This window comes from Venturia canescens, chromosome 9, assembly GCF_019457755.1.
Source record: "Venturia canescens isolate UGA chromosome 9, ASM1945775v1, whole genome shotgun sequence".
Taxonomy (NCBI): domain Eukaryota; kingdom Metazoa; phylum Arthropoda; class Insecta; order Hymenoptera; family Ichneumonidae; genus Venturia; species Venturia canescens.
Window position 1 is genome coordinate 13952417 of NC_057429.1, and position 18767 is coordinate 13971183.

Genomic DNA, 18767 nt, shown 5'->3' on the forward strand with positions numbered 1-18767 from the left:
ATACATTTTCTTACGGTTCACAGTTTTCATTGTGAGACTGATGACCGGGGTGGGACGCTTCATGGGATTTTGGAATCGTGGATCTAGGAAAGGATGACAATTTTCATATATTCCAAAAAATAAAAACCCCTTTTTTTCGCCTTTCCCAAAATAAATCTTGTAAGAGTTTTGATGATAAAAATCCCTTTAAAAAAATTAAGAAATATGAGGCCAAAATGTGAATTCGAATTTCTGCATTTGAACGTTGTCTTAAATAATGAGTTTAATGAATAAGTGAATTACGAAAAATCAGTTTGTGAAGGGCAACCAAAATATTTTCGATCCTTGCATGTTGAAAAAAATTTAATTGAAGTGAACGAATAAATGACCAAATATAACTATAAATTTATATTCAGAAGTATTTGGCAATATGAAAAAAGTAGAAAACATTTTCTAGTTCCTTCCAACTGTTCCAGTACACACCAGATCATGCAAATGCTGCATTGGATTCAGATTATCTGAGCATGTTTATACTATCACAACACTGAAAGTACTGAATATTAAAATTTTACTGGAATTCGTTGATCAATTCTCTTATTCGATGATTCTTTGATGAAAAGATTATATGAATGTAGGAAGATAATATTTTTTCAAATAAATGTACCTGTTGAAAATTTGAAGACCGGTTTTGGTATAGAAATTGTTTGAGTCCTAGCAACAGTTGCCAAAGTAGCGGGTCGCTTGACAATAGACAAATTTGTTTTGTTTCCTTCTGATTTGACTCTTGCGGTGACACTGCCTCCTCCCATGGTTGAATTACCCATGGTGTGAATGGATTTTCCAGCTGGTTTTTTAACAATGTTTTTAAGCCTATAATTGGTAGCGTTAAGGCAGTAACGATCCGGTGGTAATCTCAAGCCGTTATTAGGTTTTACAAAAGGCAGTGGAATATTGTTTTTTGCACGAGCAACATCCAGAAGAACGTCTCGTGGAGGAGGATTCGTAAATGTTCGGTCCAACTGCATTTTTACTGCCAATCTCACATCATCAAGATCAATGAATTTCTTTTTTGCATGATTAGCGTAAATTTTACTGTCATCCAAAATACATGTTATGTAGCCTGAAATTTAACATTCCTAGTTAGAGGCGTCACAGCTGGCAAATATTCCACACACATTGAAAAGTGCATCGTTATGGTTTCGAGATAATTTCTATTGAAAATTCTGCAGTGTTTTTATGGATTTCTTCTGATGAGGAATCAGAGAATTTAGCATTCCTTACTACTCGTAACCTTCTCTACAAATGATCAGGCTTTCCAAGTTCTTTTTTGTCTAGAAAATTTCCAGTTACAATAATATAAAAATCATTCCTGAACAAGAAATATATTTTTAGCGAATGGGAAAAATTATACGAAAATACTCACGGTAAGTGAATTCAAGCAACTGATTAATAACTTTTGGCTCGTAATCAGCTATTCCCATATCTTTCATTATTGACATTATAACCTGAGCGTCTTTCGGGATGTGCTTTAGACTGCTCATAGTTTTTGCTTTTTCTGCCATAACTGAGATGCTGAAAAGTATGAAAATTAAAAAATAAAATAACGGAAAATCGACGGAATTGTTTGATAATTCCTTTTAACGACGGAAATGTAAATTAAAGTCACATATTTATTCAGAGATCGGAGACAGCAGTAATAAAGCCCCTCTACGACGCGGCTTCTTCACTTGAACCAGAGAACATAGATTATTTACATGGAACAACAGGCCATATGGGCGCATTCTCTGCTTGAACTGCCATCAGCGCTATCACTGAGAACCGCCGAGTTTGGCAAGTAATTGTTCTACATTGCCAACTGTAGGACCAATTGAAAATTGAAGAAAATGTGCATTACCGACTGTACAAAAGCGACTTCCGGTTTATGATCGCACATCGCCGCTCACATGTGTTTCCGAAAATTCTGAATTCTGACAAAAGAACCGCGTGCCGAATGCTCCAACATAGGTTATATTTTCTTCACAACCAGCACATTAGTGCTATTGTTTATAGAGTATTTTTCCTACGACTATGCAAATGATCGTAAGATTAAAGTGATTGAACAAAATGTCTACCTGTAGAATACACAATGTTAGATTTTACAATCTCGAACCAAAGGCTGTCACTTGTTTGTGTTACGAGAAGAAAAACAATAAATTGGCACTTTCCAGGTAAGTTTCATTCTCAGCAAGTTACTCAATCGTATCAAAGTCATTAGTTATTGTTGCAACAGCATTGTTGATTGTATTCTTATATATATATATATATCATCATTAAACAATGAGAGTGAAAAAAAAATGAAACATAATGACTAACTGGAAACTGAAAAGCAAATGAAATTTCTGCTAAAGTTTTAGTCTTTTCAGAGCGTTGCTTCATCACAAATTCCAGTAAAGGAAAACTGTATCAGTATTGTGAACTTTATCCAATCAGTAATGGGATTGATTTTAAATTTTTAACTTAATTAATTTTTAATTTAACTTTAACTCTATACCAAAATATTTGTTTCGCTGTGCTCTTTCAATGCACTATCCCTATGCAGTTTCCAATCATAAATGTCATATAAAATAAAAAAATAAAAATAAAAATTGCTTAATAAATCATCAATTATTGAGGGATTATCATTGACGTAGCTTCTCTGATCTTAATCTACAGAATTTAGCTCATTATAACATTACAGTGATTAATGAGCTCTCACTATCATTTTTCTCATTTCTACAGAAACGATAATTCCATTGAAATATGGAATGTATCAAATGCTCCGTTTCTCGAATCGGTGATCCCAGGACATCCACAAGATTCGGTAGAGTCGATGATCTGGATTGACAATCGGCTTTTTTCAGTAGGCTTAAGAGGAATGGTCTCGGAGTATGATTTAAACGAATTGTCGGTTAAATACGAAGTGGCAGTGACGGGTGGAGCAGCATGGTGCTTAGATGTGAACCAGCAGAAGTCGCGGATAGCAGTAGGAACAGAGGATGGATATATCAATACATTTATAGTGTATTCAGATTCGTTACTGTATGAGAGGATATTTGACAAGCAAAAAGGAAGAATATTATGTATCAAATGGGACAACACAGGAGAAATGATATTCACCGGTTCCACGGACACGGTGAGAGTGTGGAATTCTGTGTCGGGACATGCGGTGCACAAAATGACAACGGCGAGGAAATTCTCAAAGAGAGAAACGATAGTCTGGTGTTTGGCATTAACAGATGACAACCATGTGGTCTCGGGTGATTCTCGAGGAGTTTTATCATTCTGGGATCCTATGACAGGAACGCTGATAGAGAGTCATGAAAGCCACACTGCTGACATCTTGGCGATAGCAATGTCGAGTGAGGAAAATGTTGTCTATTGTGCTGGAGTCGATCCAGTCGTGCGAAGTTTTGCTAAAGTAACTTTGAAGTCCGGCGGTCGACCACAGTGGGTCAAAGGGATAGAGAGACGTTTGCATGCTCATGACGTAAGAGCTCTGGTTGAAGCGAGTGGTAAACTCTGGTCAGCCGGAGTAGATGGTTACCTTGCAGTTTCGAGTTATCCACCAAAATTACTAGTGAAATATCCCCCTTTTCTCAAACCTCCCTGTGTCAAAGTGTGTCGTAGGTCCCGTTGCGTTATGCTACGTTACACGAATTATCTGGAACTTTGGAGACTGGGAAAACCTGTCAAATTGACTAAAGAGTCAGTTATTAGTCCAGGAGCTCTACATCCATTGGACGAGAATCCAATGAAACTACTGGAGCTTAGAACAAAAAATGAAGAGGCTATCGTCGCCTGGGCGATCAGCAAAGATTCCACGCTCATTGTTTATTCCACTGATACTCATTTGAGGGTTTTCAACTTTGACGTCATCGAAGGCGATGCTATGCTCATGAAAAATGACATTGACGTAAACCTCAAAAGCGTTAAAAAGATGCTATTCAGTCCCAATGGAAAACTATTTGCTGCCTTCAGTCGACAGGACGGTGGATGCTTGTTGACCATCTACCGGGTTGAGAAAAAAAGATTCAGTAAAGCTGGAGCTTTCAGAGTGGATGAGCACGGCGTGAGCAATGTTGGACTTGCTTGCTTCTCTCCCGATAACAAATATCTAATTTGCTCTGATATGCGAGGACTCGTTGTCCTTTATCACCTCAACGAGTCATTCGATTTTCAAAATCCCCACTTTTTTTCTCTTCCCAAATACAGCTGCCCACCCACTGCTATGGCTGTACAACAGGGTACTCTGAATCTCGTTATCGTCTACTCCGATCACAAGGTAAAAAAACTTAATATCGATTCTAAATGTTTTATATCGTTCAACTGTATTTTTTCAAATGCTTTCGATGCCGCTCATCTATCAATTTTCAATAATCATGATACCGGCAAATTGTAAACTCGTATTGGAATCAAATAATCCTACAAGAGATGATTCGACAACGATTTTTCAGTTGTAAATGGAATTGATCATTGTTTACGAACATGGAAAAATTCTTCCAGAATTTTTGTTTTCCATCAAAAAATAGAACGAAAATCGTGCATTTTTCCTATAATTCAACAAATGAAACTTTTGATTCGTTCATTGTAACAATTTCATTTATTGTCGAAGATAAATTGTAGAGTAAAATATGAATGAAATCAACGATTTGACACAATGGCAGTTATAACGGGAGAAAAGAAAAATTCAAGTTTTCCTGATAATTAACATGACGGTACAAAAGGAAGAATGGCCGATCAATATTCTGGGTGTAAAAAGACTGGAGCCGAGCAAGCCGGTGCAATTATGTTGGAGTAACGGGGCCGAGTCGTAAAGAGCATTAAATCCGTCTGATGACTAACAGGCAATAAGGAACCGCAATATCTAACCGCGAATCGACGACTTCGCTTCTCTTTTCAAACAAAAAAAAGGCACGGAAGAATGAAAAAAACGAGTTGATGTAGAATATCGTTTATCCGCCTCTTTCTCCCATCAGAAAGATTACACAGTTTTACGTTCTCGGATGTGCAGGTGAAAATGAAGAAAAAGAAGCAACTGGCAGCCCCCTATAAATATAATACTTTACAAGGCACCATAAGGCGATAACTGAGATGAGATGAAATTTTCTCTATTTATCGAGTTTTGCTGCAACGCTCGTTAAGAAATATTAAAACGCGTTACCGCCTGACGAGTCGTGGAATATACAGAAAATTTTACGATCCCCTCGGAGATATCGCCGTTACATTCTCCTCTCTAAACGCTCTTTAAGCATTTTTCATTCCGCGTACTTTACTAATTAAAAATTCTTCTTTTATGCATTTTCACGTAACAGTACGATTTTACGATTCGAAAGGTAAAAATTATGCTCAACCGAGAAGAATTTAATCGTTCAACTCGATCATTAATTAAGGAAACATAAATCAATGTTTAGAAGCGATTTCATGAATGTTTGAAACGAATACATTCGTGTCGTTGGTTCATTAACGTATTTTTCCATAAAAAACAAAAATATAAAATATCAACATAAAATAAATAATCACACTGATTGCTTCATTTTACAGATAATCGAATACAACATACCCAGAAAGCAGTACACCGAGTTTTCGAACAATCTTCAAAGTCGTCTACCTCTACAGTGGCTCTCACGCCCATATCCTGTCACGAACGTCAACTTCGACCCGAAAAACGAAAACATCATTATATTTCATGACGACACGACCGTTTACGTCATCAATAAAAATAAAGAACTTCCAGAGAAACAAGCCAAAATTCCCAGGCGAGAAAATGGAGATTTTGGCGACGATAGCAACTCTGGGTCCAGTTCGAACTCCCAGCATGCTTTTCAAGTTGCCAAAAAGTACAAGGTGAGATTTTCGGTTTTTCTGTCAATCTGTTTTTATAAAATTAGTTATATCAAAGTCCAGAAAATTACATCGCACCAGGAATTTTATCGCTATTTATGAATGAGTTTAAAAAACGAATTGGAGGTTGTATCCGCGAATGAATGAAAAATGGAATTTCGTGTATTGTTGGAATGGTTTTCATACTCTCACTTGTAGATTGTGTTACGTCACGTTCTCATTAAATTTTGTTTTTCTTTTTTCTCAGCATTTGGTGCACCTCGAATGGTTGAACGACGAGGAGATGGTCGCAGTCGAGGTTAATCCAATTTCGCTCACGGAAAAATTGCCGCCGCCCCTCAAACAAAAGTGGTTCGGCATGTAAATTGTTAAAAAAATTGGACAATTAATAAAAAAAAGAAAGAAGAACGACGAAAGTTCGTATTTATTACTTTATCCAAGAAAGATGAATTTCTGATTGGTGACTCGGAACTCTCCTGGAATCATGGGAGGCTCGATCGTGTGTTTCGGAGCTACGTAAAATGGACCAACGAATTCCAAGTTATGTTCTCGCCGAGAAGATCGCCAGCCAACTATAGCTGAACTCGTTTTTGGTACAGGCATTGGCGATGCTTTCAGAGGTATCGGTGATAACGTATCCAAATTTACTGGTGGTTTCGCCTCGAATGTATCAACCGGGATTCCAGCTATCGCGCACTCCTCCGCGAGAATCTTTTTTATGAAATCTCCCCTCAGATAATCGTATTTATCGGCTCGAATCTTCTCCAATTTTCTCTCACGAGTGTTTATCTCTTTTCTGGTATAAACATCAATATACAAAAATAATTTGACAGAGTCTATTTAACAATTGGTTGATATTTCTCGTTTCATAACTTTGTTTATTTTGTCAAAGATTTTTTATAAGTTTTCATAGCATTTATGTCATTTCATACACACCTTTCTCCTCATTTATTCTAATTAAAACTGACTGATCTTGAACCTTTTATACGAAGTGTATAGACTCCAAAACAACTCACCGTATATTGTCAAGAGTGACGAGCCCTTTTGCAAAATCGACGTGTTTCGCTTGCCCGATTCTCGAGGGTTTTTTCACCTCTTCTGAGGTCTCCTTATCCCGTTTTTTCTCGTTTTTCACAGTTTCGCTCATTGGATGAGAGAAAAAGAAAAGAAAATACGAGTCCGAGCTCGACTGGCGTTCGATGACTAAAGTAGCGATGATAAATAAGCGACGCGTATTCAACTCGGGCGCGTTCACCCTTCTCGAACGTTGGTATCCCGAGGAGGAGGAAAACAATCGTCTGTTTGTTCGATAGTAGCGTCTTTCTCGGTCACGAGGATGAGCCGTTTGACGCGAGGCTTTATTCGAATTTATTCATTATTGTCCATCAGTCTAGCGATAAAAACGTTATCAACGAACATCAATAAATTTCTGACGAGACGTAAACGAGAAATTTCCATTTCCGATAGCACCCGACGAATAAACTAGTTCGAAAAATCGAACAACGCGAAAGCAAGAAGAAACTAGACGACGGAGCTTTCGATTGAAAAATTCAATAATCCCAACGTCAAATAAATCGATGCAACATTTAAAAATTTGAAAAGCGATACGCGACGACGGGGGAGTCAACGACAGAAGAAAAATTCTCGGTTTCTTGTTGCTACGTCGAAATAACGTGATTGACGAAACGACGAAAATTTCGTGGTAAGCGTGGAAGCAAAAACAAGCAGAAAAAGCGAGCGATAGAAAAAGTCACATAAATCCAGGAGCTTCGAAGCCACAAGAAAAGCGACTTATTTTTCGTCCTTAATTTTGCACGAGGCAAAAGATCGTATTGGTCGAGAGAAAAAGAGAAAGAGATGCTGATAGGCGAGAGAAGCTCGGCGGTTGTGCACCCGGGGGTAGAGAAAATGCAGTCAAGTTCGAGAATAAGGGTTGGGAGGGAGTTTGAGGCTGTAAATTACAAACGCGAGAGCAACTCTCATTCCACACACCCCCGCAGCACAGACGTTTCTCTCTGCACCTTCCCAAAGCTCCCATCCCTTCTCCGATCCCGTCGTTTTTCAACCCCCTCAAACCCTCTTGTCGCGTTTGCCCATTCTCTTGCCGTCGTTCCTCCCAAACAGAGCAAGAGAGAGAGAGCAGGCAGACCCACGGATGTCTAGACTTGTAGATAATGCGGAGTTTGTTCGAGGCAGCAGACTCGAGGTAGACGGGAGAGCTTGATTCTTCGTTCGTGCGAGCCAACCGACTAGCCACGTCGCCTCCCTCATTCCTGTAATACATGATTTCGGAGATAGGCACCTCTTGTATCTTAATAAACAACAACAAAAAAACCATCGTCGTATCCCCTTTTTCTACTTTCCTCATTATTTTTAACGCGATCTTTCAAACGGATTTTATTTTGTCCACTTTATCAAACATTTTGACGCTCGTTTCCTTCTCACGTTCATTTACTTTGATACTTTTTGCGTATGAAAATTCTCGCACTTTTCGTATTTCATCGTATACTTTTTTCATACGATTTTTTATTTGGTACGACAGACGAAAACCAGCTGACACGAGGGCTGGAAGGGCGAAAAATTTGATTGATTTGCAACGATCCAAATTTCTTGAAACTTTCGACTCAATTGAGCGTTGATTAAGCGAATTTTCTCTTCGAACATTTTCGGGAACCCCAAATGTTTGTAACATTTGATATACCGCCGTCGCGATTTTTTAGCTACAGCTTTTCACCCCTTGCGGCACACTCGAACTTCATCCCCCTTTTCCGGCAGCTCCGGCTGCACCTCTCGCCGTTTTAATCGAGGAAACTGGTGATGCATAAATCTCCGTTAAATAATACGGGAGTTAACATTGCCATTAAGCTCCTCGTTCGAGATACCACAAAACGGTGACAGGAACATAGCGCCCGCGCACACGACGAGGGGGAAAATTCACGTAAAAAACAAAACTACACGCGGTGATCGACCATCCATTTTTAGGGGAACTTCATAAATTTCAAACCCTCGATATTTATCAGCACTCAATTTTGCCTCCTGGAACATTTTTATGCGTCGACGAAAAAATTTATCGTTCAAATAGTAGCAACAAAATTCAGTGTCGGAAGTTTTCCAAAAAGTAATCAATTCGCCTCGTTGTTCCGATCAATCAATTCTGACGGTTTACTTTTTTCTCATTCGTGGATTCGAAACAATTTATTTTAAATATTCCTCCGATTGACTTTCCCCGCGTAACGAATTTCAATACCGGGAATCACATTGGGCACAACGAATGAAAAGAAAAAGTTGAGTAAATATCGGAAGACCAAATTCAAGGGGATATTTGCAAACGATCGATGAAAATTCGCGAAAAATGATGGATCCCGAAACTCATTCGTTTAAGACGAACGAAATGGGGATGAAATTTTGTGAAAAACCAGGCTCACACGAATTTCTAAAGACGACCGTACATTTGGAAGCAAAAAATAATTGTGCTCATATGCAGTGGCTGAGGGAACATCGATAATGGCCAATGTCTGCATTATTTAATCTCTTATGGGATAGGCGACGTAATGCCATGACCTAATACATGCGCATTTTCGTCCGTGTGGTTAGCGTGCTCTCCTGTCAGTATTTTGCCCCGTCGAGGGATCCAACGGTGCGAGAGAAGCTCTCGCGCAAAGTCCCTCTATTTATTGGCGACTGTTCGACCCTTTTATCTTCTATATTTCTCGCTCTCGCTCCTTCTCGCCCGCGCGCATTGCCTATCGCGAAAGCTCGCAGACGGAGAATGGTAGGGCGAACCGGGTCTGTAAAAATATCGTTTGAATCTCTCTCTCTCTCTCTCTCGCGAATGTATTCGCTGAACTCGCCCTTTTACACTCGAGTTATTTACCATTCCGAGACACACCGTTATATCGGCGATGGTGAATCCGTATTACGTGATAACGAAATTAAATTTACATTCGCTAGAGTCCATCATTTCGATATTAAAATAACAAAAATCGCAGGGAGTGTGACGAATTGAAATTGAATTTGGCAAAGCCCTGCGATAGCGTCGAGAACAATTTTTCTAATAAATTTCATATTTTATTTCCTTTTTCGAAAATTTGTTTCATTGCACAATATTTTCATGAATGAATGCAACGTCAATGCAAATTCTCTTCGTTATCAAAAGAGGCAGAAAATAATGTGTGATTGGATCTCAATATCGCGAACGAGGAACGGTTTATGCTGGTGGAAAGTTCGGGGCCGTTTCCGTCCTTGATATACGTTGGGAAAATAAATTGTAAGGAAACTGATATCAATGGGGACAGGCCAAAAGTGCTGTGGAAAACGTAAAACAATTGTGAACGTTTTTCTAAAAAGAAACTGCAACTCAGAAAAAGGACTTTTTCCAAAGACTCTTGTCGACGAATTTCGACTTTTCCTGCAATTCTGATTCTTCGTTTCATCATGCACTTAACAAAAAGTACTGTCTAAACAGTTTCCTCATTATTTTCCAACGACAAAACATCGCTAATTGCAATTATCGTTGTTGTTACGACTGTCGAGCTCGATCACGAGCATAATCGAGTGCTCATTCCACGTGAGTCACAAATAAAATAATCAGCGATCGAGGCTCGCATTTCATATTGCGACGAATACTGCGCACACTTGGCAAGTTGCGTCCTCGACACGTGCACCATCGATGGATGCGCACGTGCATTTACGTGGGTGATTTTAGGCTCAATCGCCAGGGCTTTGACTCTTCATTCTGCATATTCATTCACCGTCCAATATTTATCGTCGAATTTTTGCAAGAAGCAAACAACTCACGAAAAATTATTCAATTTTTCCAGCAAGCCCAACAACCCGGGATTCGGCACTAAATTTTTCGTCGAGCAAGCAAATGAAAAAAGATTATCTTGAGAAATCCTGAAAAGAAAATTCTCGAGCCACAAAATTTGTTTGATTTCACGTTTTGATGTTTTTTTTTCTCTTCTGTAAAATCGATTCGTAGCAGAAAATCCTGTGTCTGTAATTATGCTACGATCCATTGTTGCCTCCGATGCGCAGCTGTGCCTCGAGAGCTGTCGTGATGAGCATCGATATAGAGGAGCACCACGTGTGCGCTTCATAGAGTATCGAACGAACGGTGATCGATTGCAATTTCATGTACACGAACGAGGACGTGCGCATAATCACTTCCGGTTGCTCCATACCAGAAAATTGTACGCATGTAGATCGTGGTGACAAGTGCGAAACAATGAGAAAAAACTTCTCGCTTTATATCCCACAAAGGTTGTCGGTCGGAATAACTTCCGTTGACTTATGCACTTGTTGTCGTTCTGACCAATCAACGGCCGTTTCTATGTTGCTGTTCCCCCGAAATATTGTCCGCCGAGGTTGAGCGGAAACCAATTTCATTGTTACGGATTGAAAAATTGCTTTTTGCCATGAGAAAAGTACCGAAGTTGGAGACTATTTTAATTAAAAGTACAAAAATTTATGCAGCAAATTCTTCTCACGAATTATTTTCAGCAGATATATTCATCAGCGATGTTTTTGGGAGAAAATCTCTCCCTTAATAAAGTACCCTTTGTTGGTCATATTTTTTGAAGTTCGTCTAACTCCAAGCGCCATTGAATTTTCATCACAGCAGGGAGCTCTATAAAAGTGAACGGAAGTCAGATAATGAAAAATAAATCTCGACAAATCTTTGATTTCCATTCAAATGAAATTTTCATTTAAATTCAACAGTTTTTCGGAACGTACTCCGTTTAATCAACGAGATGAATGTCTCGTGATTTCAGTTACTTCTTCAAAGAGTAAAAATCCGGTGTTGATAGATTCGAGTAGCAATTTCACGTTCCATTTGTCCGCAGATAGGGACGAGAAGTGTCGAAGCACTCACGACAGTCTGCTCCTCCTCAAGGGCAAGCTGCACCGCTTCGACGCACATCATCCGTTATTTGGTCCGAAGATGCGGACAGAGAGATAGCTGGGAGCGTCGAATTTCAACCCCTTCGTATATAACGAGAAGGAAAAAAAACAACGTTCCCGTCTCATTTCCAACCCTACATAGCGACTCTCCCTCTGTATCGTTCTCTGACAGGACGCTGGTAATCAGATTGTCGTGTCCCTCCGGCCACAGGAGAACAGATTTTCTGTCCGGCTTTATGAAATTGGAAGGGTGCCCCGATACTGAACAATCCGATGATTCGAGTGAAACGCAACGGCGTATAAGTCCATGGATGTAAAGGCTCTTCCACACGAAGCGACGAGTAATTGTCCAGTTGCATTATTTATTGTTCATTTTCATGGAATTTGTAGGTAGAAAAGTTCGGCGTTCGGATAAACGTGAAAAAAATTGATTTCATCGTCATATCCATCGAGTGATTCGACAATGTTTTTTATTTGTGCATTTGTTTGAGGACCTGGAAGAGTCGGAAATGAAGTTTCATCCGAAACGAGCCCTTCGGCAGAGAATTTGTTAAATTTTTCAATACTCGAAGGCTTTCTTGGAGATTCGTTTGAAATTTTTTAGTGAGGAATTATTGAAGGGATTGAGACGTCAGGTAAGGTCGAACCGCCCATGGATATTTTTGTAAGAGAAATTGTCAAGTAACCCTCTTCGTCACGGGCAACCCCATCGTCCGAACGACAAGGAAATTTGGTTTATCGAGCAAATTTTCGCGACTCCTCGTGTCTGGAGGTCCAAATCGATTTGAAGGCCGAGGGGAGACGACGCGAAGCGTAAATATCGTTGAGTGAATCACCGGGAACGTATCTGGGGCGATAATGATTCGCTTGGAGATGCGACCTGTTGTACAGTAGACTTGGATTTATATTTTTTTTTTCAATCAATTGAACTTGGGTCAACGCGCAGGGGGACGCGAGGCTTCGAGCAATTTGTGAGAAAGGAGAATTCAATTTAAAAAGCGAATCGGTAATTGAGTCTTGTGGACTTTCGTGCGAGGTGATTTTGAAAATCTCAATCATTCGATTCGTTCTGGCGCAAATTCGTGCGGATCCGTACAGCGAATATTTTAGCATCCCAATCGGAAAAATTTTTGGAAAATATTGGAAAAGAGTCGAGGTGCCTCAATATAATTCGACCCGACGAATTCGTGAAGAAATTCAAATAGCAGCAGCTTCGAGTCGAAGGATATCGAGAGAGAAAGGGGCGAGAGGATCCGGGTCAGAGCGTTTGCCCATTTCATGAAGCTGCGTGCGATTACACAGCGTCGGTAATCTTTTTCCCCCCTTCGAGACTACTCACGATCGAATCGGTGGTCATCGAGCCCCGCTGCCTGCCGCCACCGCCACCGCGCCGCACTAGATTCCACAGCCGGGAGATACGCAGTCTTTCCGGTCGGCGAAACGAGGCTGTGAGGTCGAGCATCCGGATCAAGAAATTCACGGCGGCACCGCATGTTTTTTAATCAGTCGGTGTCCTCGTTACCGGCATTGATTGATGAAAAGTACCATAAAAACGTGCTTTTTATGTCGATGCAAATCAACAAGAATTCAATAATTTTTTATTGCAAAGTTATGAAAACGAAAAACAATTTTATTTTTCCACGAAAAATGAACATGAATCTATACATTTGGCTGAACGAAATGGAATCTGCGGACTTAAGAACGCGTCTCTGTAGAAGGAAAAAAATAGTAGGTATTAAAGCAGGAGTCAGAGGTTTATTTTAATCGGTACGAGGCTGGCCCTGCGGGGGCGTGATATTCCTCTACCCGTGACGATCCCCCCCCCCTCGGCGTTAGTCAGACGCTGGGCAGAGGGAAGCGAGAAAAGGGTTAAAAAGTTGCAGAACAAAATAAAATGGTCGCGAAACGTAATCCGAGAGTCGATGGTGGGTCTCGCACGAGCACGAGGCTCGGAGAGCTGTCGGCCGGGCCGGAGGGTCATGCATATTCACGGGTTCCATTCCTACCAACGAAATTAAGCGCTGGAGGAATTAAAGCGTCCAGACCGAAACGTCCGCATACTCTCTGTCCCTTTTCTACTCTATTCTCCCACGGATTTTATTACATAGGAATACATCCCCGCATATAAATCTACGCAGCGCTCTCGGCCTTCCGAAACAACGATAATCAACAAATCATTCTTATTTATTGTTATTTCAATAAGCGCGCATGCTTTGCCAGTGTTGTTCGCACTTTACTGCCGATTCCCTCATGAAAATTGGTATTTTAATAATCACCAGTGGGTAAGGCATATTTGTATTTAAAAGTTCAAAAAAATTGTCGAAATTAATGAATTTTTGGAATAATGATTTTTAAGCGGTTGCGCTTCTCTCATGTTTTCATTTTTATGGTGTTTTATTGTGTAGAATCTCACCGTGTTTGCTCGACGAACAAAATTTTTGAGTTTAGTTTTCATAGGAGACGTACTCAAAAGCGAAGGGTTCAAGTCATTGCAACAACGAAATTTGATCATCTATTTAATCATCGCAAGATTAAAAATGATTGAATGACCGAAATTGTTTTAGATCAAACTACAGATTCATTCTCTCCGAAAGCATTGCAGTTGAATGAAGAAAACTCTTGCAACAGCATCAATTTATATTTAATCAATATTGTTTTTTCCCAGTGCGAAACGGTTCGTTTTTGTGGTTTACAAAAATGCGAATTCGATTCCACAGCTTGGAGACTAATCGCGCAGGTGCCTCCGGACTGCTCGTCGTCCGAAGGTGCCAATTGGAATTTGTACTTGTATATGCGGAGAAAAATAGGGAGAATAAATCTCCGGTGAGAGTCTCTGGACGTGGGATGACCTCAAGACTTTCATCAACAGTCCAGGACACCGATTCGCACAGTTTTTCGATCACCTTTTCATTGCATTGCATTTGAAAGCGCAGCATCGACGCCACGCAATTGCTTCAGCGTAGAACGAAGGAGAAAAAGCAGGGAGATCGAGTCGCGCGGAGGTGGCCGTGACATTGAAACGCCACACCGACGCCCTCCCCATGGAACATCCTCTATGGAGCACCCTCTCCCTCCCTCTCGCCATCCTGCCACCCCTTTATCTCTCACCCCTGCCGAGAAGGGTGCTCCACCACTTTGGTGGGGATTTTACAGTGACGTCACACCACCCCACTATCGCCTTTCCCTATTCTCCTTGCGATCCTCTTTTTTCGTCTCCATTCTCTCTCTTTTTCAGACTCAACGATGCGCAAAGGTTGTGCAAAAAATGCTGTTTCCTTCGGGCAAACGAAGGTTAATGTCAGATTCAAAAACTCTGCGGTTTTTCGACTGAAATCAACCTGCCGCTTTGGGTACTCGATAGAGAATCGAAAAAAGGAGATTATCTCACACGTTAGCGTTGTGATTCTACTTTATGCGCGTAATTCGACTCCAATTTTTGGATTTTGGGACAATCGAAAAGTCGTTGTCTAGTAAATGCTTGAAATCCGATGGAAATTGTCAGCGTTTTTCACACTTTTCTGTCGAAATTCACGGAAAATGAGGAATCTTCGAACCCACAAATTCGTGATACGTCTAAAGAGGGCGAGGACAAAAAGCAAATGCCCATGATTATCCTCCATTTTCGAATCGCATGCGGAAGAAAGAAATTCAGCTGCCACCGATTTCGACGATAAGCACGTATGCGCGATTATGTTTTTTTGTCTTTGGGCTTGTCACGGAAGAATCAGAAATGCGGAGTTTGCTTTATCAGCGATCGTGCTTGTCATGGTTGCACATTCAACAAAATTCTTACCGATTCATCGAATCAACTTCTGTTGATTCAGCGATTAATATTTCATGATCGTGTGGTGAGAAATTTTTCTTTGAGCCAGGATATATCGAATGTTGGAATCAACAAATTTCCGTTTTCAGTGTTACATGCGCTATCCTCTCAAGCACAAAACTTGCCACTGATTAAAACGAATTTCGATCGAAAAACACGGAAAACGTCGAATGTTTTGGTTTCAGCTGAAAATTTCCGTGAGACGAAGCCAAAACCGGAAGCCCCCAAAGTCTCAAGATGAGCACGTATATTCAAATATCATTTTTTACGTTATAAAGACGTCAAACAAGAAACTGCTTCCGTTTCAACGCATATAAAAACCTGTTTCATCGCTTCAGAAAATGCCACTTCCTTTTCCAAACCTGCTCGAATCAATCTTTAATTCGAATAATCACAGTTCCGGGCGAAATCAATCAACGTGAGATGCAGAAATTCCAACTATTCACGGCTCTGCTAGTAGTGCTCGCAGTCGCAAGGACCTTAGCCTACCCGCATGAGATTGAAACCGAGCGTGTAGCGGCTCAAACGAAGCTAGATGAGACTGCGCCCAAGGAAAAAGATGTAAGTTTGAATGTATTTTCCTCTCGAACTTTTTTCATTCGAAACATGCTGAATTTTCATCGAAGTCGACGCGATGGTTTGGCAGAGCAATGCACAGTGATTCCCGGTGCAATCGAATGGATTTTCTCATTTATTTTTATTATTAGAAATGCAATTATAATTCATCGTTAATACGGCGAAGAGAAAACATCGAGAATGAAAAATATTGCCTTCAAATAAGTGATGAGCATTTGTACATTTGCTATTTTAAGAATTTCACGACAATGAAAAGTTTAAGGCCTCGGCACGGATGGCTCGTACGTTTGTTTGCTCAGTTTTTTTATCATTTTCCCTTTTCATCATCATCCCCAGATGGATGGTCCGGCGGTTGATAAGAACCTGCGACTTCCAGAACCTTCGATAGCACGTGCAGAATCCCTGGAAGGAATTTCAATGGAATTAGGAAAAATGGCGAACGGAAGTATCCCTGAACAACGAGAATCCAGTCCTCCGACCACGGAATCATCAGCCATCGCTGTCGGGACTATCTCTGCGAAATAATTATTGATGACGTGATGCGATGCGAGCCACACATGCGCACGTACAAATTTACACGGAAAACTGATAAAATTTCTATTTGATTTCGAATAATAAAAATGATCATTCAAAAGCGAAAAGTCAAACGTTATTCATCAAAGTTACGAATCAAAATTATCAAAACTCAACGAATGAAAAAAGGGATTGAATGCCGATTAAAAAATGTGGAATCTTTTGAAAGAAAGCTCCACGACTAACCAAAATATAAAACGAGTTCTATTCAGAGTTTCAATCGCTCGAAGATAAAGGCTGTACAATCAGCCACGTCCGTGAAATATACAGAATCTTGTTGAATCCCTCATACAGAAAAATTCTTCTAAGCGTCTCATTTTCATGGATTTTGCTCAAAAATCCATAAAAATCTCGCTGACGTTTTCGGAGTTGAAAATTCCTATAAAGTTTTGTTTCCGAAAGCAAGAATATACAGACAAATTTAGAGGATGCTTTTCTCCCTGAGATTGCAATCGAGGCTAATAGAGATCCAACTGTGGGATTGCGGCGTATTCTGGGATCGTGAGGAATATTTGTGTGACGAAACTCGGTCGAAGTGGAGGGCAAAAGCTACGTCGATGCGCGTGCGAATACGGGAGGAAGTTTTTCCTGGAGCGTCGCGCACGACACAACATTTCTTTTAATCCCGAGAACGAGGAGGACGGACATAAATTTGCGAGACTGGGAAAATCCGCAGACTGCACGAAGTGCGAACCACCCTGAGAGAATGGAAGTGGGTGCGGAGTAAATTAAAAACAAAACATGCAGAAAGGGGAGTGTAAAAGGGAGGAAAAAAAGCAAGAAAATGACACCGCCGCGCGAAAAGGAGGAGAAAAAAGAGGGGAAACGAAGGGGGCAAAATAGAGCGAAGAAGAATTGCTTAGACGAGGGGAAGGAGATGATATTGAAGAAATATAGAAAGCTTCCTCTGAGGGAAGATTCAACCCATTCGAACGAAACGACGAGACAAGTTGGAGCACCGGTCGCGAGGTGTGAGGCGAGCGTGTATCGGTGTGCCGGTACACTCGTGCGCGTTTCGTCGCCCGCCATACCTCGCGACTAGACGACACGAAGGAGCATCGAGAGAGAAGCGAGGGGAGAAAAGCACGAAGGTTGAAGACAACCTTACTACACCGTAGAATCCGAGGATCGGGGAAGAAAGAGCGAGAGCGCGGTGGACGCCGAGACTGTGAGAGAAGGCCGAAGAAGCAGGATGAAGAGGGCAAAGGGATGCTGCTGTAGAATGGTAGAGATCCACAGAAAGGAGACGAGCATTCCTTGAATATACAATACGACGGAGATTCGAAGCGTTGAGGACACGAGACTCGGCTATCGATCGGTCGTTACATCTTCTGATTCTGCATCCGACGAACCACTCGACATTTCTATCTCTACGCACACGTTCACAAATATACGAGTACCATGAGCAGCATCCTTCACTTAATCGTCACAAAGTTTCGGCTCCAGAAATTCGCCTCGTTCAAACGAATGCGATGTTTGCGATTCTATGGAAATTAGAGAGAACGCGAATTCTGTCAATTTTCAGAAATTCGTCGACCACAAAAATCCGAAACTGCCAGTGAATCGGGGAAAATCAACGGAAGCTGTACGCGATAACGGAGGAGCGCGAAACAATTCGGTGTTTATGAATCGCGTAATCACGGGGATGTTTGAGACTTGCGTAAAGGCGTCAGTCGGGAGACCGTAATTTTCTGAGAGCGAAGCCGGCTCGAGGGGACAGCGATTCCTCAAATTCCCTAACGCGTTGATTCCGTTGTAGACAAAATATTAGGAAAATTCTCGAGATAACGAAAACGAATCCAATTGATGTTTTCATCCCGATTTAAGTGCGAGGGACTCATTAACGAATGGAAAATATAGGAGAAAAAAGGACAGACAGGTGGAGAGGAAGGTGGAAGGGTTCGGGGGGCTGCTCGTTGCAGCGCGAGTCCTGGCGAACAAAGCTTCTGTGGGTTAAAAAACACACGTGCGCTCATGGGTGCATTCTGTAAATGGGAAAATTATTAGTGGATGGCAGACTCGCAGGATGCACGCACGCGAGGCAGAAACAGAG

At 40.9% G+C, this 18767-nt stretch overlaps 3 protein-coding genes across 7 annotated transcripts in view; 1 reads left to right on the plus strand and 2 right to left on the minus strand.

The window, feature by feature from the left end:
* The window catches only part of Taf9 (TBP-associated factor 9), a 100247-nt gene that overhangs the window by 519 nt on the left and 80961 nt on the right, over nt 1-18767 (minus strand). The window contains exons 1-3 of one of the 3 annotated variants that reach the window (XM_043428795.1): nt 5558-5660; nt 1403-1551; nt 644-1099 (exon numbers count right to left, since the gene is read on the minus strand). In XM_043428795.1, the coding sequence (XP_043284730.1) occupies nt 644-1099; nt 1403-1541 (595 nt within the window). In that variant the 5' untranslated portion in view covers nt 1542-1551; nt 5558-5660. Of the gene's footprint in view, nt 1-643; nt 1100-1402; nt 1552-1645; nt 1940-5557; nt 5661-18767 lie in introns of those variants that run through there. The other 2 variants (XM_043428793.1, XM_043428794.1) reach the window with 2 other exon arrangements.
* Nucleotides 1945-6254, plus strand: l(3)72Dn (UTP4 small subunit processome component l(3)72Dn). 2 transcript variants are annotated; one of them, XM_043428779.1, is made up of 4 exons: nt 1945-2186; nt 2737-4279; nt 5539-5841; nt 6086-6254. In XM_043428779.1, the coding sequence occupies exons 1-4, from the start codon at nt 2083-2085 to the stop codon at nt 6200-6202; spliced, it is 2067 nt and encodes a 688-aa protein (XP_043284714.1). In that variant the 5' UTR covers nt 1945-2082; the 3' UTR covers nt 6203-6254. The 2 variants fall into 2 exon arrangements, with proteins under 2 accessions (XP_043284714.1, XP_043284715.1); XM_043428780.1 differs by lacking the exon at nt 1945-2186 and adding an exon at nt 2374-2447.
* LOC122416099 (uncharacterized) lies at nt 6082-8111 on the minus strand. 2 transcript variants are annotated; one of them, XM_043428791.1, is made up of 4 exons: nt 7831-8111; nt 6855-7113; nt 6270-6634; nt 6082-6175 (listed from the first exon to the last, which is right to left on the minus strand). In XM_043428791.1, the coding sequence occupies exons 1-3, from the start codon at nt 7874-7876 to the stop codon at nt 6271-6273; spliced, it is 669 nt and encodes a 222-aa protein (XP_043284726.1). In that variant the 5' UTR covers nt 7877-8111; the 3' UTR covers nt 6082-6175; nt 6270. The 2 variants fall into 2 exon arrangements, with proteins under 2 accessions (XP_043284726.1, XP_043284727.1); XM_043428792.1 differs by lacking the exon at nt 7831-8111 and having other exon boundaries at nt 6855-7205.

Excerpts from the sequence above, each read along its gene's own strand:
- LOC122416099 (XM_043428791.1), bottom strand. The coding sequence starts at position 7,876 with ATGGGAGCTTTGGGAAGGTGCAGAGAGAAACGTCTGTGCTGCGGGG. Across the intron at positions 7,114-7,830 it reads GAAACGTCTGTGCTGCGGGG|GATACCAACGTTCGAGAAGG; the intron begins GTGTGTGGAATG and ends CCTCCTCCTCGG. Across the intron at positions 6,635-6,854 it reads GTCACTCTTGACAATATACG|AAAAGAGATAAACACTCGTG; the intron begins GTGAGTTGTTTT and ends TGTTTATACCAG.